General features: G+C 39.5%; 1 protein-coding gene across 4 annotated transcripts in view; it reads right to left on the reverse strand.

The window, feature by feature from the left end:
* The window catches only part of Lin7a (lin-7 cell polarity scaffold A), a 131,252-nt gene that overhangs the window by 11,888 nt on the left and 94,102 nt on the right, over positions 1 to 25,262 (reverse strand). For all 4 annotated transcript variants that reach the window (XM_085683371.2, XM_087902198.1, XM_087902199.1 and 1 more), the window contains one exon: positions 2,941 to 3,159. In XM_085683371.2, coding sequence (XP_085539497.1) covers positions 2,941 to 3,159 — 219 coding nt within the window. The remainder of the gene's footprint in view (positions 1 to 2,940; positions 3,160 to 25,262) is intronic.

Here is a 25,262-nt window from a genome sequence, read left to right on the forward strand (position 1 = left end):
CATTTAACCTCAAGGGGATGTCACTGTGTACTGCACTAGCTCTCTTTATGGGCATAGATACAAAGATCATATTCAATCAAAGAGAACTCTCCCACATTCTGTGTCAACAACAAAAGGCACCTGGTGCTTTTGTTTACTGGTAAAATATGCAAGTGGATTTCTAATGAGCAGTAGGAAGTCTTGAAGTGACTTAATGAAGACGGAACAGGGATAAGAAATACAAATGGCTGTATATGTCAACTTGTATATTTCCAAAGATAACTAAAGTAGCAAAACATGGGCAGCTTTCACGGTAAGCTCTCAGAAGTCTGATTGACACATATTATGTTCAAAATATCTCTGGGCAATTTTACTGAGGGCTAACATCATAAATCACCCAGGGGAATAGCTAGGAGCCTGTATTACCAGGAATAGAAGAAACAATAGCATTAGCAGAATGCATGTTAGCGATTGATTAGAGCATCATGGATTTCCTTTATTACCAAAAGGACTTTTTGACAAAATTCTGAGAGTACCGAATCAGTACCTGAGGATGAGGCTTTAGGCAAAATGACTAGTCCATGTCTATTCATGGTATTTATCCCAAGCACATAGTCTATGCCAATCCACCTCTTGCCTGGATCACTGTATTTTAACCTTCCAACTTGTCTCTTTCCATCATAACCCTGTAATTCTCTATTGTCACAGAAGCTGAGTTATCTTTATGGAACATAAATCAAACCATGCCACCTTTTTGCTTACAAACCTTCATCATGTCCCATTGCAATAAAATCTAATTTCTTTAGTAGGATGTGCAGGCTTTCTGTACCCAGTCCCTACACATCTTTTTGACCTCACAGACCACCACTGTCATTATCACTCATTGCTCCCACCTCTTAAGCTCTTCTTTCTGTTCTTCAAATACAAACTGCTCATACACTATCACACTGGCCATTTCTTCTCTTATTATGTCCTTGGGGGCTGCTCCTTGGCATTCAGTTTCATCTCAGATACTTTTTCTTTTGAGGGGCTCTGCATCTTAAGTGACCACCTAGCTAGAGTCCATTCAAACGGTCTCAGTTTAAATTTTCAAAGTACTACTCCCAAAAGGATGTAGACTTATTTTCTTGCTTAGTTATTAATTATCTCCTCTAAGCAGAATGCAGCCCCATGAAGACAAAGTGTTTTGCTCCCTGGACTGTGCCTGGCCACAATTGTGCTAAATGTGGTATTGAATCAAAATATTTGGGGGAAGAAATATAATTTTAAAGAATGTGTATATGTGTGTATTATTTCATTATTTAGTTATTTTATCTTTCATGTGTCTAATTGTCTATATGTCTATTATGATTGTGATGTACTTTTAGAAGCCAGAGGAAAAGAATCAGAAAACGTGGAGCTAGAATTACAGGTGGTTATGAGCTCTGTGATGTAGGTGTTGGGAACTGAAACCAGATTCTCTGCAAAGTTGGAAAGTGCTCTTACTACTAAGCCTTCTCTGCAGTCCCTAAATATACTGGGAGAGAAAAGAAAACTCACCATGTAGCTTTCATTTGTCACAGTGTCACTTAAAAAAAAAGACACATCTAATGTCTTATTCAGCATTTCTTTTAAGCAAACAATAACCAATGCGACAAAATGGAAGCTCATCATCATCTCTATTGCCACTTTTCTGTGCACATCTGAACATCCTCACCTGGACACATTTAAAGACAACATAGTACAAAATACCTCATGATAAAATTGCCCCTTTTCAGTGAATATCTTGGAAAAAAATAACTTTAGAGCATCCTCCACTTGAAGAAGGAGAACCACAATTTCAAGCTAATTCTGAATGGTAGCTAATCACAGCTTTAGACTGCTCATCTCAAAGATGTGGCTTGTGGTGGTTTGAATCGGAATGGTCCCCGTCCACTCATGTTGTTAAATATTTGGCGCACAAGGAGTGGCACTGTTAGGAGGTGTGTGTAGGCCTTGGAGTAGGTGTGGCCTTGTTAGAGGAAGTACGTCACCGTGGGGGGTGGACTTTGAGGACTTATATGCTCAAGCTAGGCCTAGTGTGGCAGTCTCTGCTTGCTGTCTGTGGATCCAGATGTAGAACTTTCAGCTCCTTCTCCAGCTCCGTGTCTGCCTGTGTGCCACCATGACAATAATGACTCAACCTCTGAAATTGTAAACCAGTCCCAGTGAAATGTTTTCCTCTATGGGGGTTGTTGTGTTCATGGTGGTCTCTTCACAGCAACACAACACTGACTAAGATGTGGCTTCAATGTTAATTTCCTTAACATTATGGAAATTAATGTTAAGAATGGGTGGTTCTTCAGAGGCTTAGGGATATGTGGTAAAGGTGTCCTAACACATAATAGATACTTCAAAAGTGATGAATTTTACTATTAACACATTTTTTTTCTTGAAAATATATGTGAAAACTAATTCATCATTTCTTGTTGTGAAGTGGAATTTGGGAGAAGGTAAGAGTCAGATGTATTTCAAACTCTTTGGGATGTCAAATTGTGTTAGCTGTCATTTTTGCTACTTCATTCTTCATGTGGAACACGTTTCCAATACACTGTATCTCTCTTGTCTAAAATATATGTAGCAAGGAATAGCACTATACTGGGTGAAAACTACCAGTCAAGGGGATGAGTGGGCACTATAATCAACTCCCCTTCCTACTTTAGCAAAAAGGATGCATTGCCTGGGTTTATAGAAATGCATCCTGGAGTGAGCATTTACCCCTGCTGCAGGACATTATTTCCCCAAATGCCTTACATATGCAGAGACTGTAGCTGAAAGACACATGGAAATGGGATAACCTGTTTATATTTTCGAAAACCATTGCCTTTCATTTGATTAATCCCTTTGGAGTGTCTCTTATGCCTGACAGTTTTATTTCAGCTGGCCCAGGAGCTACTTTTAGGCAGTGAGGTGCTTGCATGCAGGGAGGGGGGTGGGTCTCACCTATGACATGTGGTTTTGTTGTGGTTGCTGCTGTTGCTGCTGTTGCTGCTGCTGAATGAGCAATTGCTGCTGCTGCCGGCGCCGGGCTGTCCGCAGCTTTTCAAAACGAGCCTCCATCTCTTCCAGGACTTTTGGGGTGTATCTGACGACCAGCTTCACACTGTCCTTCGCAGCCTTGAGTAGCTCCACAGCTTTCTCGTGGTGCTCCCCTTCCACACTCTAAAAAGACAAGGGGAGTACTCATTTATTTCCTTTGGGGACTAATCTGAGATAACTATCCTAGTAAAAAACCAAACTTGGAGGCAGGCATTGGTCTTTTCACAAGGCTGAGATAGGAGGGTTTCGGCGAGTTCAAAGTGTGAGTCTGGACTGCATTGTAAGCTTCAGGTCAGCCTGGTTTACAATGTGAAAACCCTAGTTCGAAAATCAAAACAAAGGGCCTGGCATTGTGTCTCTGTTTGTAGGATGCATGCCTAGCATGCACGATGCTATGTAGTCTGTCAGTATCACATCCAATCAAAGCTAATCCCATGCTCAAGTCACCCTTGGCTATATAATGAGTTCAAGATCAAACTAGGGTCCAGGATATCATATCTCAAATAAAACACAATAATGATAATGATAATGATAATAATAATAATGAAAACAAAAGTTCTCTCCTACAACAAAATCCTATAAAACCACCGGCAAAACATCTGAAGTCTGCAATTTCCAGAGCACATGGCAACTAAGACAACAGCATCACCATTATTATCTGTGTGTATAACTGAACTTCAGGTTGGTTAGACTCTATTAAGATGCAGGGTGAATTAAATGATTTGAGTCAGGAGGGTGAAAGTCAGGGAAGATCTAATAATAAGCCAAATATTCAAACAGAATTTCAGAATTTCACCTGGAAGGGTAAATGAATGAGTCGATAATTTCTTTTTTTGAAGTTAAAAATTGCAATAAAGGGAAGCTCTCTCTACCAGATAATAATCCCCATTAGGCATCTACAGTGGTTGGAGTACTGGAATTTAGACACAAGGCAAAGATTATTAGATAATGATGCCCAAACAAATAAATAATAAAAGTTAATTGATATTCCTTTCTTATACTCTATGAAGAATGTAACATCTTCATTAAGAAACTTAATGCTTTGAATTTCAAAAACTTAAACTAGCCTGGGGGGGGGTCTTTCTTATCTTGCACTGAAAGAGAAGGCAGACTGGAATCTTAAAATCAGATGCCAAGAGTTTAAGTTTCTGTATTTCAAACACTGCCCAAGAAGCACAATAAAGCAGAAAAATGCTGGCAAAACAACAGGGAATTTATCGAATTTTTCACAGGGGGATCTCTTACAAATTTATAAGCAGAGTGGATCAGTTATACATGTGCTTAAATAATAAAATGCAAATGTTGCATAGACCCATGGGAAGGGAAGTGATCCATCTTCCTATTAATCAAAGAAGTAGAGATCAACATCACATATTTTATTGTAAAATTAAAAACAGTAATCTTGCATATAGTATGTAAACAAGGATGTGGGGAAAGGAACTTTGATCAATTTAGTGAACTCTAGCACAGGCTTTCTGAACAGTGCTCTTGTTACTAACTGAAAAAGTGAGTCTATTATTATAATGAGTATTTATCCTAAGAATTGCATTAGATAAGTACCTGCAAGTATGACATCACAAAAATAAAACACAGATGATTAGGGTTTGAGATTTTATTTGAACATCACAGCCTGGACAACGATTGGGAACACGGATTATTTCAAGTGAACCAAGAGCTGCTGAAGAAGACCCTGAAGAGATGCTCTAGGGTGGGAAAAAGATGTAAAAGAGAAGAAAGTTGCATTTAGGTTCATGATGATATAAAGGACACTGCCTGCTACTTCCCTATAGCTAGACAGACAGACAGAAAGACGGACAGACAATAGATAACCCTTACTTTTCCAAAATTTATGTGCAATATCTTTTTGTCTCATTATTTGGATTAGGTGCAGAGGGAAAAAAATGACGGAAACTATAGATAGAGCCTGGGTAAGTCTTAAATATTATCAAAACATCTAAGAGTGATGAAGACAAGGTGACCCTTGGCAGGTTGAGATTTCTTTTCACACCACAAGTATAATAAGAACTGGAGACACATCTATATGACCTACGAAAAGGAAAGAAGCTATTAGATCCCAATTACATCTAAAGAAACTATTAGACTTCAATTATAACTTGGGATTTAATTCAGTCCCTTGCCTTCAGGAGTCTGATGTGGGATGAAAGAAAATAAGTTTGAATTTGGCAATTTGATCAGTTGTCACTGCTGATGGTGGCGACACATCTTGTTTGTTTGACTGCCAAGCAGACAAGATGGGGTCATGATGTGGCCATAGTGAGCGGGACAAACAATTCGTGTAGCTGTGTCCCTAAGTGTGCATTAAACAGAAGGAGAGGCTTTACATGGTCTTTAGGTAGAGAGGGTTTTTATCTCAGGCTAAAGCCCAGGAAAATAAACATGCTTGTTGATTAATTCATTCTTTGGGCAATTCATTCAATCATTGATAGTCGCCAATAAGAGTTTTCTTAAGCATTCATCTTAGTGGTTGTAGTCCACAAAATTTTCAAGGAAATAAAAGACAAGAGAAAATACTGACAACAAAAACCTCTTTTCGGTTTGTTTATAATTACTTCGTAATTTGTCCTAAGGTGATTTATTATGGTGTAGACTGTTGCTTTCAAATGAAAGCTTGATTTGTTTATCCAAACCCTTCTTTATTTTTCCACATTAAAACTTAGATGGGTTCTTGTTATTGTTTGGTTTTACAGAGGTCTTATGTACCACAGACTGGTCTAGATTGCTGTCTGCAGTAGAAGGTGACTGTCAACTTTGGCACTCCTGTCTCTACTTCCAAGGGTAGGATCAAAAGTGTATGCCACAACATCAGATTTTCCTGTTTAATAGCGGCGGCACACCCACTCCTGAGGGCAGCTGCTCCACTGCCAGACTTGTTTTTGTATTTTTGTGTGATTTGCTTTCATTTAGAAAGGTAGAAGATTCTGGGGGGAGGCTCATTATTCGCCTTTCAGCATGATGGTGCTCATTCAGAGGGTAACCAGAGGGCCTAGACACTAAAGCAGGCGCTACCAGGCACTCATGACAGGGGAGGTGGCACAGAGAAAACTGAATCCCAAAGCCCATACTTGGATCCTGGGAACCACTGCCACCATCTCCAATGCCTGGCTCTGCCGTCTCTCAGGAGAACTCACAAAGAGCATCTTCCATGTTCTTCATATCTAGAAACCTGACCTAGATTGTGAGCACAAGTCTTCTTCAGGGGCTTACCAGCATCAGTAAGTCCTTTCGTCCTCTTCCACACCAGACCACAAAGCTGCCTTAGGAGCCGAGGCCTGCACTCTCTTTCTTATTTCTGCTACATGGAAACACTTACAAGGCTGAAAATTTGACAGTTCAGTTGTAGAATGGAAATAAAAGCGGACTCTAGAGGTTAACTAATATAAGTCTGTTTGCAGTTCATTTCAAATACTCTGATACTGTTTTCATCAAATGCCTTCTCGTTTGTCTTCAGGATCACTCAGGACACCACACTTGTTCCTCTGTCTCTGTCTGTTGTGCCTTGGCAGACATATGCTTGTCTCGACTTACCATGTGTTTATCCCCAGAATGCTTTTAGTTCCTCAGTAAACTGTTTAAACGGGAACAAATAGATTGGCAAGCCTCCTTTCTCCTTTTCCTTTTTGAGTTAGAACAAAGAAATGGATCACCATCCTACAGAAGTCTAGTTTTGTGAGTTAAAAGAGGCCAGAACACTTGCTCAGTTAGGGAATGTACCTTAATGTGCACTAGGACTAGGTATGTCTTCGGCCCTAAGGATGCTAAGGTATGTCTTCGGCCCTAAGGATGCTAAGGTTTAGCATCCTTCCTACTTTGGATTTTATCTATTTCTAACTCTTGCTGAATGTATCCATTGTTTCCTGTTAGTTATTTAAAATATGTTTTAAACTGGGATACATTATAAAGTTTATTTTTAAAACAAAACTGTCTATAAAAAGCTCTTTTAATTTATTTGTTGTTTTCTTTTTACAACAGTTGCCTGAAATTTGACTCATGCTGTAAACTTTTGACAAGAGTTTTCTATACAGGTAAGGACTGTGTTTCTTACATACATTGAGGAGAGCTGGAAAGACTTCCAATGTTGAAATGAAATACCTCCTCCTTTAAAAAACCATAATCATATACTTTTGGGTTTTCATTCCCTTGCTTTAAGGGTTTTATTGCATCTCTTTCAATTTGAAACAGTTTTTAGAAAAACTAATTCAACACAAGTCTTCCCAATGGACATCTACAATGAGGGTTTATAAATGTGAATGGTGATTGAGAAGGCATATGCGTATACCAGACATTCAGGAAAGGTTGGAGAGCAGTGTAGTCCTAAAACAGAAAAACACTCAAGGGCAGTGAACATTCACCCTAGTGAATCAAGAATAGTGGAAAGAGTGGACTTCCCAATCCTGAAAACATCCATGTCTGTGTTCAAATATTTAACACTTATAAAAATCAATATAGACAAGTTAAAACAACTTTAGAACTACTCTTTGAAATTCAGAAGGAAGGGCAATAAAATCCTTAATCGGTGAAACAGCGAGTGCTGGGTTTCCTGGAAGGGAAATGTATAAAGGAATGTTTCCATTCAGGAACCTGTGAAAGAAATTAGCTCATCAAATAACCCATCATACACTTGCTTTGTTAGCGATCATGTGCAGGAGAAAGTACCAGGACACTTTAGGGTTTGCTGATTTGTTGGAAACTTAGCAAAGTTGTGGTTGCTAAATGAACCAGCCCTTAAACTCGGGTACATTCTCACCTTTCAATACCTTAGCTATTGCACACAGAGAGCTATCAAAATACTATTTCTAGTACAGTTTATTTCCTAGGTGATTGAGAATGCCTCTAAAAAGGATTGGATTGGGCTGCCTGCTTGAACTTGCTCATTGTATGTGCCTCCGTTTGCGGCACAGTTACATTTTGACCTTGCTTAGATAGCACAGAGATGAGACCCCAGTTCTGGGAAGGAATACCACATATTCTATCTATGCATTATTAACTGTGAAATGCCCATGTTCAAAGTTTTCTTAGGCTTTTCTTTTCTGAAATTAAAATATAATTACATCACTTTCCCCCTTCCCATTCCTCTGTCCAGTCAGGTTTTTCTTATGGAACATATGGTTCTAACTTGACTAAGTGTGTTGTTGAATACCTTCCAGAAACAGTATTCGGTAACTAAGAGGTAGTGTGCCTCATGGGCTGTTTTTGGCATGTCCATGTTTCTAAGTGACATCTGTCATTTGGGTTGGGGGCTAGATGATGCTACCAAGGAGTAAAAGATATGAAATTATAATACCTTAGTACAGTTAAGTAGCTTAGCATGTTAGCTCTGAAGGGGCCCTTAGAAACGTTCTCATCTACCTCCTTGTTCTTTGATAATAAGGAAATAGGGACCAAATCAGGTCCCAGTCAGTTGGGACCCAACTCACTGCAGCAAGCTGTTCATTTCAGGATTTGTTACAGGCATGTGATTTTAAAACAATCCCATCCTACTTTTTACACTAATCCAGAAATGAAGCACATGGCTGGTGTATTTTCCTCTAAGGTAAAAGGATCAGAACTAAGGGGAGAAGAAGGATCTGTAGCTAACTGTGCAAGCTAAACAGTGAGGGAGCAGTGAGAAATGCCTGAAGAGGTCTCTGCTTGGAGTTACAGTTCTCAGCTTTGAAAAGGCCCTACGTGGTCACACAGAAACCAATTCTTTTCCCGCAGAGAGGATTGTGATTTTATTTTCCTTTTTACTCTTTACAGGAATATAGTAAAGTTGATAAAATGTTGAATATTCTAAGTATCATCCATCCAGTTGTCTTTCAAAGATCAAACTGCATGCTTAAGGGTGTCAGGAAAGCCTTTGAAGGTGCCCAAATAACAGGTTTATCGGCGTGTATCAAAATGACTGTTTTATCCTGAAAGTTAAGGCAAACATAGAATAAGGTATTTGTAAGCATCGTTGCAATCCAAACCCTTGAACAATTTCTACACGATGATGGAAGACTGAATTCTTGGGGGTATAAAACTGTGTTGTTGCCATGCGAATAGATCGCTGAATTCTTATGGTTTTATGGATTTGTGTTGCTTTGATGTGGTTACATTTGAATGTGTGAATTTATATATATGAATATATATGCATACATATGTATATTCTAATATGCCTACTTAGTGACAGACCTGTTTTTTGGTTGTTTTTTTAAAATGTGTATTAGATAGATGCACATCTCACAATAAGTATATGAGATAGTTCTTGGAAAAGCTAAAATAGTTGTCCTAGTTTTGGTGGTCAGAAAAACACATGGGAAAAAGCTGACATCTAGCTCTTCTGAGAATCTAAGCACTTCCTTGTGAATTGGCATTGTCAAACAAATAGTAAAAAGCAAATATAGAAGGGCTCCTTCCTTCCTTCTTCCCTCCTTCCTTCCCTCCCTCCCTCCCTCCCTCTCTCCCTCCCTCCTTCCTTCCTTTTTTTTTTTGTAGGAAATTTTTAGACCAGTGATTTCTAAACCATGGCTGCAGAAGTTTGTGAAGAGACATGACTCGATGATGGCACTTTGACTTAAGCATTTGTGAGCATGCGTAAAACTCAGATCCAGTTAGTCAGTCACTGATGGACAGCTTGTGTTTGGATGCCTTGTTCTAAACTATGGCAAACCCAGAAAAAAACCCTATGACCTCTGAAGGGCTTTTCTAGGCCTTTATTTCAGTGTGGCCAGATGTGGGAAATCTACTCATCCTGAGCTTGGTGTAGAGTGCTGCTGAGTTGGTCCTTAATTAGGACAGGAATATCTTTTGAACATTTAAAGGCGGTGTTCAGAAAAGAACTCTACAGTTCTTTGATTCTTCTCTTTTCTCAAATATGCTAATTTTCCTGTTCTAAATGTATTATCTTCTGCTTAAGAAAAGTGGCAAGTGTATGAAGTGTCACATTGATCCCTTGGAAACAATATGCTAATGTTCTCTCAGAGGACGTTTGTTCCTGCCTACATGCTAATATCCATCTCTGTGTAGTACAATTTGTCAGTTCACAATCACACTCTGCTACTTGATTCTCCAAGGGGAGATGAATCTTCTTTAGCAACCTCTGTGCAGGCTTCAATGATGAACCAAATAGTATGCAGTCAATATATCTATCTATCCATTTGTCCATAGCTCTCTTTCCTGAATGTACCATATATTTATTTAGAAATCTATTATTCATGCATCCAACTATCAATGTATCTACCTCCATCTAAGTATCTCCCCATCTATTGTTCATCTATCTATCTATCTATCTATCTATCTATCTATCTATCTATCTATCTATCTATCTATGCATAATCTATCTATCTATGCATAAATCTATCTATCTATCTACCTACAATTTATTTATGCATAATCTACCTATCTATAATATTATGCATAATCTATCTATCTATCTATCTATCTATGCATAATCTACCTATGTATGCATAAATATATCTATCTATCTACAATTTATTTATGCATAATCTACCTATCTATAATATTATGCATAATCTATCTATCTATCTATCTATCTATCTATCTATCTATCTATCTATCTATCACTTGTCTATATTCTACTAAACTAAAGAACCAGTAATTTTTGGGACCGAATTTGAGCTTTTTCATTCACCAGGTTTGTTAACCTGGAGGATCTGCTTCAGATCTCTGGGCCTCAATTTCCTTATTTGCAAACTGAGTATAGGACACCTACTATGTAAAAGCATCACAAACATTTGGAAGAATGCCTGGCATTTGCAAGGCTCCAACAAATAGTAACTCCTTGTTTCATTGCTCTTTCTTTGTCAGTCTTCCTGTATAGCTTAAGGATGGGAAGAAAAATGTAGTTGTACCTTTGAATAGGCAGAAGTTTGCTTTTTATTTTCTGGGAAGCAAAGGTTTACTACATCAATAAATAGAATAGGAGATTTGTTAGAAATGTGCTTAAAACCACTACAGTAAATCCACAGCCTTACTTACCCTCATGTAATTCAACTGCATCATTTTCATAATTCAGTGATGTGCTAATTACATAATTAATTAATATGATACAATACTTAATTACTCAAAAAATACTGTTTCTCTCAGTTCCTCCCTGATGTCATGCTTAGCTAAGGACAAGACGCCTGGGCAAATGATTCTCTTGATAGGAGTATACACAATGTGAGGGACCTTGAGAGAATATGAAATAATTGAACACTAGAAAAGAGCATGGAGGTTAATGGGGGGAGTGCACATAATTATACATATTTTTATCCTCTGAGAGTAGTTTTAAATATAAAAAGTTTTGAACCATGAAAGTGGAGAATACCATATATTATCTCTAGGCCTGGGGGGCAAAAAATCTAAATTGAGCAAGTGCTTCATGAAAAAAAAATCCTGCCAGAAATAAGAGATTCATTTGGTTGATCTCAGTCTGTGTTTCAAATCTGGGGAAGAAAATTGGAAATGTATTCTGCTGCTTCATCTCAGCAGTGATGCTTCCTAGTTACGGTACCTCATAGTGAAACTTGCTAGTAACTGTACCTTGGTTGTGATGCTCATAGTAACTCTATGGCATCTCTGCAGTGGTACTTCACTACCAGAAGGAAGTAGAGTTTTCTATAGTAAAGCTTCATAGTAACTCCACTACAGCATCATAGTCTTGTACTGAAGTCATTCTAGTCAACACTTGAAAGTCTGTCATCCACAGAGTAGGGGGAGTTTCCCAATAGTAATTGGGTTGAAGACTGAATTCTACCCTTCCACCCCCAGAGACTTATCTTCAAGTGTGGAGCTAAGAGCTGTAGACTGAGGTTTAGAAATAGAACAAAACTGCCTCGAAATTTATATTTGGCAATGAGATTTTTAAATTAATGTAACTATTTTCTTTCCCTCTTTTTATCATTATTTTTCAAATTAGCACACAAAGTAATGAGTTTTATTATGTATTTTCATACATATTTGACAATGTCGATATGTTTTGTTCCCCTCTGCCACTGCCCTGCTGCCTCTCCCTCGCTCTCTTCTTGCTAGGTTCCTGCCTGTTCCTAAATTGAATTTCTGCAGTCATTTCATGCGTATTCCATCATCTGTGTTCATTCTCCACTCTCCCCTCCCATTCCGTATAATTTCTGTCTTCTCATGGTTCCCTGTCCATTTCATGGAGCACACACACGAGAGAGAGAGAGAGAGAGAGAGAGGTTTTGATTATCAGTATCACTTTGTACCATTCCTTCATTTTGGTTGACCTGTGACAATTCCTGAAAATACAGTAATTTGGTTTCCAGAAGTAGATCTCTCCTTCCTCTAGATCCTTGCCCTTGCTGTCCAATCAGCCCCTGGTAAAGGCTGACCCTGGAAGTGCCTATCAATGCCCTGCTATTCTTTCACTCACCACTCCCTGATGATTCCCAGCGACGACCAACCTCATTCCCAAATAGGAAACTTGGCAATCACCTTCACTCATTTTTTCTAAAGTGACCAGGTTTCTAGACTTAGAGAACCCCTCCTGCTATATGTATTTTCTTCCCCGAGATGAATCCTGTGCTGTTGTAGAGTCGTTTGTTTTCTGGTCAATGACCTTGCAGGTTACATGGCAGAACTTGAGATTCTAGGAACCTATTTACAGTGGGGTTTCAAGGGAGATTTTATGCTCACCTATGTTCTCCAGGTGCATGTTGCTCAGACACCAAATTCACAGAGATTGCCTTCTGTTTTTATATTTTTCATTTAATTTTTCTCCATACAATGTACCTTTATCATGTACATTTTCTTCTCCAACTCCTCCCAGGTCTTCCCCATTGCCCTACCCATCCAACTTTATGTTCTTCTCTCTCTCTCTCTCTCTCTCTCTCTCTCTCTTTCTCTCTCTGTGTGTGTGTTTGTCTGTCTGTCTGTCTCTCTCTCTTTCTCTGCTAAAACAAAAACAAAAACAACAAACAAAACCTCCAAATACCTCTTCAAGCCTGAAGTCTCCTGATTTCTGATTTCTCCCCTTTGCCTTTCCGGTCTGGATGAACACTGGGACCCAGGGGTGCTGGCAGCAGTGGTGGGTCTCTCTCCACCTTCACCCCCAAGCTGTCTTCCAGTACTCAACACTACTATAGCTCTAGATAAGGAGTCCAAAATCATTTAGGGACAAAATTTAGTGCCCCATGCCTCAATGAGATCACAAACACCAAGCAGAGCCTGTGTGGCAGAGAGAAAGGCTGGAGATTGGCATCAAGACAGCTGGGTGTTATGTTACGAAGATATGCCAGCTTAACTGTAATCTTTAGAATGTGACCTTCCCTCTGTCCCAGTTTCCAGGTTCTTGCTGTCCTGGTTTTAGCACACAAGGATCCAGAGATTCTATTCCAGGGAAACTGAAATGATCACTAGTTAAGACTTGGGAAGATGTGGTAGAGTTGGAACAAGGCACAGCTATATCCGGTACAGAGCATTATTTCATTAATTTGAAAAAATAATTAATGTCCCCCACGGAGATGAAATTTTCAGAGGAGAAGAGGGAAAGCAACTGTTTAGGGAAGAAGGGTCATTGAACATAAACAGGACTGCATGAAGAACAGAGAAGGGCAGACCTATGGGGAAGGTTGAAAGAGGAACTTTGGGCACACCCAAGTCATTTCTGCTCTCTCTGCCAGGGGAGCAAAGGCTGATATAGTAATATGAGACATTATCTCCCCCTCCCCACACCATTCTGAGGATGGTTCGCACAGGTGAGAGCTTTGGAATACTTTGAAGCAATTCTGTAAATCAGATACTGGCTGACTGCCATGAGGCCAAATTAAAAGCTCCAGTTTTTGGTCTTCCCTGCTGGTTTTTAGGGCGAGTTGTTTGCCATTATAATTGGTATAGGTCGAAAGCTGTGAGAGATTCCGCAACCCAGAAAGGAGGGTGGAGTCTTTTGGACATCTCTTTATGACATTCTGCTATCCTAATCAGAACACAGGTCCTTCTGTGTTCTCTCCCACACAGCAGCATCTATTATGTGGCAATGACATCTAGTATTCATTTAATTGGAATTTATTAGTTTTGTCTAACATAACTGCACTCTATCAATCTCATTGAATTAATAGTTTTCTAAAGGGTATCATAGAAACAACCGATGGCTGCAATATTGCAGCTATCCCCATCAAAAGATCCATTTTAATATCTAACTGTTTTGGAATCCTGGATACCCAGACAATTAGCATGGGACATAGGGGAGAATCACAGTGTGTCTAGGCACTGGTTCTCAGAGCCTGGGGTTGTCAAATATATTTCTGGAGAAGTGTATAGCAGACATTTCTGTTACTCCGTAGCATGAATAGCAGCAGCATGTAATAACATTTAATTTAATTTCAGGGATTCAACATTGCAGCTGCCTTCTTGCAGCAGTAAAAATTTAGAGTATATATCAACTCTACTGTACAGCATCGCTTGGCTCTAGATACAAGTGTCTTTTTTGATTAAATGCATAACTACATATGAGACTTGGCATTTCTTGCCATCGATTTATACTAAGAATTTTCAGTTATTTTAAATGTTTTAACTTGCTCAAACTTTCAAAAATTCTTTTCAACTCACCTCCAAGCCTCCTTCTTTAACTGTTCATGTAACAGGATTATGCACAGATGGCATCTTTAACTCCTTCCTCAATTTATACCCAATTATCTCCCAATCTCGGTTGATGTTCATTTATTAGTACACATCGGTCTTTCTGCTCCTCCTCCTATTTTAATTATTTTTTTCATTTCTTCTGAGATTATAACATAATTGCATCATTTTCTCCTTCCCTTTCTTTTCTCTATAAATCTCTCATAACCCCTCCTTGCTCTCTTTCAAATTCATTCCCCCCCTTTTTTGTTAATTGTTGTTACATACATATAAATACAACCTGCTTAGTCTATATAATGGTACTTGTAGGTTTGTTTTAAGGGCTGACCATTTGGTACTGGATAATTAATTGGTGTGCTCTTTGGGATACATTACACCCTCACAGGTAAAGCTTAGGAATCATTTCAGAAGGGGGGGGGAGCGGTCAGAAAGATTTTAAGAGATTAGAAGATTTGCTCTGACAGAGTCATGTCAGAAGTCACACCCATAAAATCTTACCAACAGGACTTGAGCTGCCTAAAGTTGAGCTGAACAAGGATAGCAATAGACAGGATAATCGAGGAGAGCTGGGAGAGACCTAGGAAGCCACAATGCTACACAAAGAACTACAGGTAACTAAGGAATGTGAAGAGAGGGAGGGCTAGTCTGCTCTTTATTTATTTATGTCCTCTCTGAGTCATCTTGTTTTGTATGCTGTGATTTATTTAATTGTTGGTAAGTAATAACAACATGGCCCTGGTAGACACTGTCCCCAGTCTCAGGGATTTAGCTACATTACTACTTTTCCCCTCAACTCAAGAATAGTATATAGTACTCCTCCAGCATTTGCCTACCTAATGTGGAATGTGCTAGCTTTGAAGTGTAAGCCTATTAAATATAGCAAACTCTATGGTACCCTAAGAATGGTGCTCATTTCTAGAAATGAGCATTAAAATATCTTAAAAAATATAGAAATGTCCATAAATTCACTTCCTAATATTCATCTTCCTTACTGATATAACGCCATGTTGATTTTACCATAGAGCTGTAAGATTTCATAATCTCTCAGTTTTAATCATTAAGCCTACAAGAGTCTTTGTTTCCTTGTTTCAGTAAATTCTCACTCAGTGTTCAAATTCCCTTGCACATGATGCTTGGTCTCCACAATTTAACTTTCCTGCTCATCTTAAAGTGCTGGGTTTTCCCCTTCAATCCTAACAGATAAGCAAACAAAAAACCATTGAGAGATAAGTAAATATCCAACAACTGAGGATGGCTGCATCCATCATAGAACTCATGTGGCACAGATTATGCTCTAGGTTAAGGGAAAGTGTGCACACTGATAAAACCAGTTCTCTAAGACTCCTGGTCAAGAAAACCAATTAAAGAAGAATAAATATACACAAAGCCATCCATTAGAAACCTTAATGATAATATTGTCCAACATTCATTGGGTATTTATGATCAGGCACTTTTCTGATGCTTTACATATGCCAAAGGATCTTAACAACTCGGTTGTATAAATAAAGAAACAGATTATGTAAGGGGTAGGAAAATATCCAGGACCTCACACACCTTTAATGAATCACGACTCTATTGCTAGAGCCTGACCTTTCAGTAGTCACTACTCACACTCTCTCCTTTATACACTAACAAAAAAGAAAAGAAAAAAGAAAGAAAAAGAATCTAAAGTAGGAAAAACGTAAGTGTGTATGTGCACACGCATGTGTGAATGTATGTGTGTGTGTCTGTATGTGTGCATACTTCAATGATGTAGGTGGGTCTTGTTTCTATGTGTTGCTTTCATTGGTTAATTAATAAAGAAACTGCTTGGCCTGATAGGTCAGAACATAGGTGGGTGGAGTAGACAGAACAGAATGCTGGGAAGAAGGGAAGTGAGGCAGTCGCCATGCTTCTCCTGCCCAAGAATCCTCCCGGTAATCGTGGTGCTACACAGATTACTAAATATGGGTTAAAGCAATATGTAAGAGTTAGCCAATAAGAGGCTACAGATAATGGGCCAAGCAGTGTTTAAAAGAATACAGTTTCCGTGTAATTATTTCGGATAAAGCTAGCTGGGAGCCATGCGGCGGGAAGTGGCCTGCCGTTCCTTTTACACTTCAATGAAAAAAAAAGTTTGGATAACTATTCATCATGAAGATATTTCCCTAGGGGAGGAGGGAATAAATTGGAGTAATAGAATAAAGGAAATAATAAAGAACTTTATTTTTCTCTAATTTTAGTATTCATGTGTGTGGGTGTGTGTGCGTGTGCGCATGCGTGCGTGTGTTTATCTCTTTGTGAATGTTGAGGAAAACTGCCTGGTGGATCTATAATATCCTGTAGTAAACCAAGGAAGTCACAGCAAATGATGCTGTGGCTTAAACAGTGCTTTTGAGGCTTTGCTTTAAATGAATCTGAAGTAGCAGAAAATTAAAACTGTAATTGCCTAAGCAGTTTGGGGAAAAGGTAAGGACTTCAGCTGAATTCCATCAGGGATCCCGGGTGCAGAAGTGTGGCCTGTGGGGGGGTTGAATAGACTGACTCCGTGACACTGCTTCAACAGTGGCAGCCGGGTCCCTTTCCTCCCAAGACACAGACAGTGACAGGACAGAGTTTCCTCCCGCTGTCGCCGGTGAACTGGAGTGGGGGCATTTTCTTCTCCCGCCACTTCCCCTCAGCAGTTTATGTTTTGCTGCCCGTGTGTCAATAACATGCCTGGGAAATAATTCATACTTGGGCCTATTGGCTGTAAATCCATATTTTTAGGGAATAATGTTTGACTGAGAAATGGTAAGGAGAGACTGCAAAATACTTAATGTTCAAGTTTTTGCTTTTCATTGAATGGCTCCTGCGATGACAGACTGTGGTGCTTTCAATCTTGACGGATGGGAGACGGCAGAGGGAGTTACAAATCAATCGAAGCAGGAATTTTTCTGAAAGTAAAATGAGTCCGCTTTGTACTTCTTTGGTACAACTCATATTGATTCTTTTTCTTCTCTCCCTCCCCTACACAGCATTCTGTTGTAACAAAGAAATACTATTATTTCCTCCATGACAGATTCATACTGAGGTTTGGTTCTTCTCTTAGCATTGAATTCTTTCTCAGCCTGGTTGCCTTGACTCCCTCCAATTTGGACTCCTTCGAGGCCGCTCTGTCAACCCTGTAATCTCAGGAATGACTTAAAGATTCAGATTGGATTATGTGTTATTCTTGCTTAAAAGTGTTCTGTGTCCTGAGGCCAAAATCTACAATGTAGGGCAAGTTACCTATCTAGGTGTGCCTGCACTTGTATTCTGTACACTCAATTGTGGATCCTCAAGAGTCTAAACAAAAGGACTCAGGAATTTCTCTAATGCTGGAATCTCCATGTCTTGACCAGGGTAGTTCCTAACCGTCTTCACAGCTCATCATGTACTTCTCTGTGGAGAACTGTCTGCCCAGTGAACCTCACTTCCCTTGCTTGGCTCAAGGATACAGCTCAGACCTTAATAGTCTTAAAATAATCTGGGTTACAAAGCTGATACGTTTTGTTATCAGTTTCTTCTCCACATCTTCAGGTGAAATCAGAGATAAGTACCTTTAATTTTTATTTCATTCAGTAATTGAAACAATGCCAGGGGTTCCCTTTACCATTTGGATAAATAATAGCTAAACTTTATGGTTTAGTTAGTGCTCATCAATGATTTTGAAACTGACATAGGTGATTACTCTTTCAAGATTCCCATTTGTTCTTAAAACTTCATGACTTCAGCCTTCATTAGGAAACAACAGCAAAAACAAACACAATTTGCTTAGTATTTAGAGTATATTTCTAATTTGCATTATGCCATATAAATATTAAAAGTGTAGAAACTAAGTAGCTACTATTATTATCATCTCCTAGCAACACTAAGATTTAAGAAGAATTGACGATTCATTGAACTCCATGACTTACACTAAGTTTATGCCTTGCAGAGACTGTGTTAGTTAAAGAGCCTGGTGTATCTAGAGTATTTCTCAAGTGACTGGCCTGGTTGATCTCTAAGGAAGTGAAGCCCCTTCTCTTACTTTTTGGTAAATGTTGTTACTACATTTGTGGCAACTTTGTTTCTAAACCTATAGTTAGAGATGTTATCAGTAACAATTTAATGTAGTGGAATATGTATGTAGTAAAATATATACCCCTTAAGCTAATTTTTAAATTAAGTATGTACATACAGGCAACACTAACTAGATTAATTCCATTATATATATATATGTTATCTATCTGTCTGTCTTCTACCTCAATAACAATTCCAGAAGAAGAGGCCTTGAATTTGAGAACTTTTTGCTGAAAACCATTTCTTATTGCTTGAATGTTCTATTACTTTATTTTACTAAAAAAGAATAAGGAATAAAAAATTATTTAAGACAAATGTCAGTGAAATTAGGTTTACTGGTAGAGTGTTTGGCATGATTGGAGCTCTCAGCTCAATTCCTGATATCCTGTCAAACTGAGAATGATGGTGTATGTCTGGAATTCCAGGATTTGTGAGGCGGGAGCAGGAGGATTAGGAGTTCAGTCATCCTGGGTTGAAGACCTTGTCTACGCTAATTAGTTAGCTGACTAGTTAGCTAGTTAGTTAACCGTGAGCTACTATCTGTGAAATACTACAGTTACAATCAGTGAGAACTACATTTTGTCTTTGATCTGACTTCACGTCCGGTTCACTGGCTTCATTCTCACCTCTGCGGCACACAGGTACTCCTCCACAGACATCTTGCTACCCTTTTACTGGGGATGGGATAGTCTTCCTGGCACACTTATGTGGTTTCCTTCACATATTTTGGATCTGTTTTTGTAATAATAGTTTCTTTGCACCAAAGCTGCTCTGCTTTGCTGCAGGATGTATTTTCCTCTGGTATTCCTATCTTCCTTTTATGGTGCTCATTCCTTTAATTTTTTTGGCATTTGTGAACACCTATCAATTTTGTTTTTGTTTTTTGAGACAGGGTTTCTCTGTGTAGTCCTTGCTGTCCTGGAACTTGCTCAATAGACAAGACTGGCTTCAAATTCAGAGACCCACCTGCATTTGCCTCCTGAGTGCTGGGATTAATGGTGTATGCCACCACTACCTGGCTTACGTAATACCTTTATATGCATTCACTTATCTGTTTTTTTCTTACTATTAACCTCTACTAATGCAGTGTAAACACAAAGAAAGACACTTTCCTTCCTTTCCTTTACTGCAAGACCCCAACCGCCTCAAGTAACAAAAATGTAGATTCGTTAATAAATAAATCTTTGTTGAATGAATGAATGGGTAAATATTGAAGCCTCGCCCGGGAAGTAATGTACAGCCATTGTGGCCAAACCTGAGCCCTAAATGATATTTTGTTTGGCTCCATCTAACATTTTCCAAACTAAAAAATTAGTGGAATAGGTGAGCGACTAATCTGTTAGATGAATGAATGCACTGGGCATGACTGTGAGCACCTGTAAGCACAGTGATAGAGGCAGGGACACACCGAAGAATCACTAGGGCTTGTTTGCCAGATGACCTAGCCCTAACACATGGAGCTCTGAGTTCAATGAGAGACTCTTTCAGAAACTAGAGAAGAAAGCGATAGGGGAAGATACCCATGTGCTTCTCTGGTCTCCGTGTTTATAACCACACAAATGCACATGTGCATATATGCACACACACAAAACATGGCACACACATACAAGATACACATGTTAAAAAAGTAAAAGCCAATAAGAATGAAATTGATTTGGCTTCTTTCTGGAAGACCATGTGCAAGATTATATCCAGCACAACTTAAAGAAAATATATTTTAAATATTGGTGCCGTAAGATGTATGATTGACAGTCAACATCATACAGCCATGCATCATCCCCCCCATCAATGGCACCTAATGAAATAGAAGCCATGTAAAAACAGAACATGTACTAATGGTCTTGGGTGACTAGCTACAACCAAATTGTCATAGCATGGGCAACATGACTGGAAGACACCTTCACGTTGTTTAAGAGCAACTGGCAGAATAATCATCATTTTTGATTTAGACTTTGAAAATCTAAAAAGAGCCTGGAATCAAAAACTTCAGGACATGTAGCAGGCTGCTCTGTAGCCTGAATACCACTCTCCTCTCAGACACAATATAAAACTGAACAGCCCAGAGGTTCCCTGTGGACTTTAGTTATTGACTTTATTGAATTTTCTAGACCTGAGCAGAAGGGCAGAGTGGCAAACCTGTGGTATATTTCTTTTCTTGTGGCTTGTTGCCACGATATTTCTACAAATCTTTCAACGTTGAAGGCAAAGCCAGTTATGAATAGTGCAGCTAGTTCTACTCACGAAAAACTTAACTACATGCTTCTAGGGCTCTCAGGTCCAACGAGCTCCTTTTGGGTACAACCTGTTTTCTTTGAACTGTTCCTTTCCCAGTGTCAGGCACAGGGTGTCCTGATAAATCTTGTCGGCAGTCTTATTGAGAATGTTGAAGTGATATTCTCACAGGATTGCTTTCTTCTAGAGATGAAGTCAACAACAAATCTAATCATTGTGAGCTGTCAGTTACTTTGCCTTTGTCGTTCTGGTAATTAGCATCAGTTGAGATACTGGTGTCCACATGGGTATGGACAAGTTTTGGGTGATGATTCTTCCAGAATGGTTTCTATTTGTAGGTTTCTACCTGCCTCAATCTCATGGAAATCTCGTTCTCACGCAACGCATGAACTTAGTAATTCAGTTGCTCTTTGGTTTGTATCAGTTCTTTTTTTTTTTTTTTTCATCTACTGATTTAGTTGACAATTATGGTTCCCAACTAGGCATAACTTTTGCCTGTTGGAGTGGCAGATCTGATGGCACTTTTTATTTGACTCTGAGTGATTGGAGTAAGGTGTGTGTGTGTGTGTGTGTGTGTGTGTGTGTGTGTGTGTGTGTGTGTGTATGTGTATTGATGAAGACCAGATGCGGATGGATGTTGGGTGTCTTCTTCCATCACTTTCTACAACTTGTAGACCAAGCTGGCCTTGAACTCACAGGAAACCGCCTGCCTCTGCCTCCCAGGATGCTGGGATTAAAGGTATGTGCCACCACCGCTGTATTTTTCACAATAGTGTTTGATACAGGGTGTCTCCCCACACACAGAGCTCGCTCACTGGCTAGGCTGTCTGGCTGGGGAGTTGTAGGATCCTCGTCTCTCCACCTTCTCAGTGTTCAGTTTATAGATTCCCAGGACGGCACCAAGCTTTTACATGAGGATCTGAATTCAGACCCCCCTCCTGATTGTGTAGCACCCACTGTACTGGACACACTGAGCTAACTCTTCAGGTCCTGAAGACACTTTTTGATTGGTGTGTCTAGAGGGTTGGGGATGTTATGTTGCCAGGGAGAATGTTCTCCAATCTATAGAATGGTATTTCCAATAAATAATTATCCAGTTGGAAATATAAACTATTTGATGGGTAAGAAATCCTCCAGTGTGTCACATGCTTCCTGTCATGATGATAATGGACTGAACCTCTGAAACTGTAAGTGAGCCACCCCAATTGACCGCTTTTCCTTTATAAGCGTTGCCATGGTCATGGCATCTCTTTGTAACAATAGAAACCCCAACTAAGACAGATACGTAGTGAAGGATTTAAACTGAGCTGAGAAGTTTCCTCTTTCTGTGAGCAAAAATCTAAGATCGGGACAGTCATTGCATATTGTAAAAGTGTATGGCATAATGGTCGCCTGGTATACTGTCTTTCATGTAACCTTCAGGTTACCCTCGCTGGGAAGGCACTGCTTTTGTGTTTTGGATGATAAAAGAGTCACAAGATAAGTGAACAAACTGAAGACTGGGACAGTCTTAAGCTCCCAAGAAACTTTAAGAACCTGGAAATTAATAAGGCCCCTGTGGGATATTGAAATTATCAATTAAGTATAAAAATTTCCAATTTCCATTAATAGTAACAATAAAAGAAATCAATGTTATACCACAGTTATCAGATGCTATACGCTAGTCAAGTGATTTAATCATGCATAAAAAGGAATTTTATTATGGAAGAAATTGAGTAGAGATAAAACTAATGGAATTTATTTCTTAGTGAACAGCTTCAGGGACTCCCAGAAACGTGAAGCACGTCGTGGGGCTTCAGAGCTGATGTACTAGGTTATGATTCTTATTATGCCTAAAACGAAATGCAGGCTTTTGTGCACAGCTGGCAAGGATATGTTGGTTGGACTCAATCTTCTGCCTTATTTTATCTCACAGACTGTGCCCATGTTTCCCTGATCTTCTATTAGTTACATGGGAAGACCCTTGTGACCATGGACTTTCTTATACCTTGATAATTTCATTCAAACTCTCCCACATTCTGGCATTGAATTTCTTTCCCTCTGCAACATCAGTCAGAGTGTTTAATTATGATGCAGTGCTACACCCGGAAATATGAACTTGTGTTCTTCGTGTGTCATTCCTCTTCCTTCACCCTATACCTAGGAAGGACAATGGACCCCAAAAGCCCAAATACTTAAAGCATTTGCCTACAATGTAAGATGATGGCTTCATCTTTTCCTATTCATATTTCATATTACACTGGAGCCATAGGGGGGAAGAGGAGGAGACTTGTGAGTGTCACTGATAAGATGGAAATAGAAGTAGCAAAGCACCCAAACTGGGAAGGAAGAAGGAACTCACCCATGGTGCAGTAGGAAAGACTCAGTACCTGCTGACTTCAAATGGAAAAACAACATCCCTGTGGATGGTAGAAAACTCGTCTCATTCCTTAGTTTGGCAGGGCATTCTGGGTTTGTGATGTTTCCGTGAAATACAAGAGTAGGTAAGGTCTTAGGGATACCATACCGTACTCTTATGCGGGAGAATTGTCTGTATTCTGTCAATCATGTTTTAAATAAACGCTGATTGGCCAGGCAGAAGGTGTAGGCGGGAAAACCAGACAGGAAGTAAAAATGATGCAAGGAGAGCAGGAGAATTCTGGGGAGGAGGAAATTGATTCCTCCCACTCCTGTCCAGATCACCAAAGCAGCTGATCCACATCAGCTGATGTGGTACTGAGCCACATGGCTAAAATAGATCAAAATAATGGGTTAATATAAGCTACAAGACCTAATAAGAAGCTTAAGCTAATGGACCAATCAGCTTTATAACTTATAAAAATTTTTACGTGATTTTTCTTTGGGACTAAACAGTTATGGGAACTAGGCAGGACAGAAAACCCCAACAAACAGGCACCTTCATGTTACACTCTGAGAACCCATAAATATTGAAGATTTTGAGGTAAGTAATCTTGAGATTGTACTATGTTGTCTTAGTGGATCTGAGCTGCAATCATAGGCATTCTAGTTCTGTGGAAGAAGAGGGAGATTGGGTATGGCAAAGAGAGCAATGTTACCACGAAGAAAAAGATTAGAATGGGCCAATTACAAATGGAATAATAAGGCATCCCCCAGAAACTAAAAGAAATAAAACAAAACAAAAAAAAGATTCTTTCCTTGAGAATCTAGGTGGAGTACAGGTCTGTTGTCTGTTTATTTTGGGGCCAAAAAAAACTAATTTGGGACTTCTGGTCCTCAGAACTGTGACAAAAGCAGTTCCTGTCATTAAACCATCAAGTACATAAGTACATGGTGATGTATTACAGGGCCTGTAGGAAAGTAATATGCACACAAAGTTAAAAAAAAAAAAACAAAACAGATTGCTCTGACCAATATGGAGCTGGGCAGAATCTTTGGGGGAACTTTCCTTAGGTTGGGAAAGTTCTGGGTAGCTAGCTCATCATGGTTACATATTCATTTGCATGTATGTATTTGTTTCTGTCACCTATGTCTTCTTACTGTCTGTCAGACAAAGTTCCATGAGGGCCATAGGATGCTTGCTTTCATTCCCTGATCTGTATCCAGGACTCAGCTTGGCAGCTGGCACAGAATAATTGTTCTACAAATAACTGAATGAATGAAAAGCATTGCTAAAATAACAATAGCGAAGAAAACCACAAATAATGAATGGCAAAAATAACTAGGGGAAGGATTAAACCAGACACTAAATTGAATAGCCAGACAAATGCCATTAGCAATGCAAGCTGAGATTCAGCTGCTGTGACCCAGAGGTGCAATGCCGCCTTCATCTGGTGGTTGGGTCTGTAACACTGCCTGCCTGGTCGTATGTCCTGTCACTTTCTACATTTGGTGAGTTTTATCAGTGCAGTCTCAAGTTTTCTTAAGAGGTATGAGGTGGGTTTCCTGATGCTAGGTTTGCGACTAAAGTCATAGGGGAGGTATGGTGGTCCAGGCCTGTGGCTTGCAGTTCCTTTTTCTACTGAGACAGAGCAGTATTTCCTTCTGCTTTTCCAAACGTCATGAGGCGGCTCCTACTGAAGGGGGCAGTGTCAAGCCTGCTCAGTGTTTCAAGCCTCTGGTAGCTCAAACTGCAGTGCCTGTATCATCCCGAAGGTGACTGTGAAGCAACAGAATTGTACATCCCTTGGCTCATTCACAAACGTGAGTGAGGTGTCACATGATGTCATCCTGAGAACCGAAATGTTCCATACGTAACTGAAATGCCAGTCTGCACGCCTGCTTGACTCCAAGCCGAGCAATCGCCCACGCTTGGCTGTCAAGAGCGGTTAGAAACCTGCAAGTGGCTCATATGCAGAGAGAGGATGTGATAATAGCTCCATTTCAGACCTGGG

This window comes from Myodes glareolus, chromosome 26 (assembly GCF_982192425.1).
Source record: "Myodes glareolus chromosome 26, mMyoGla1.1, whole genome shotgun sequence".
Taxonomy (NCBI): Eukaryota; Metazoa; Chordata; class Mammalia; order Rodentia; family Cricetidae; genus Myodes; species Myodes glareolus.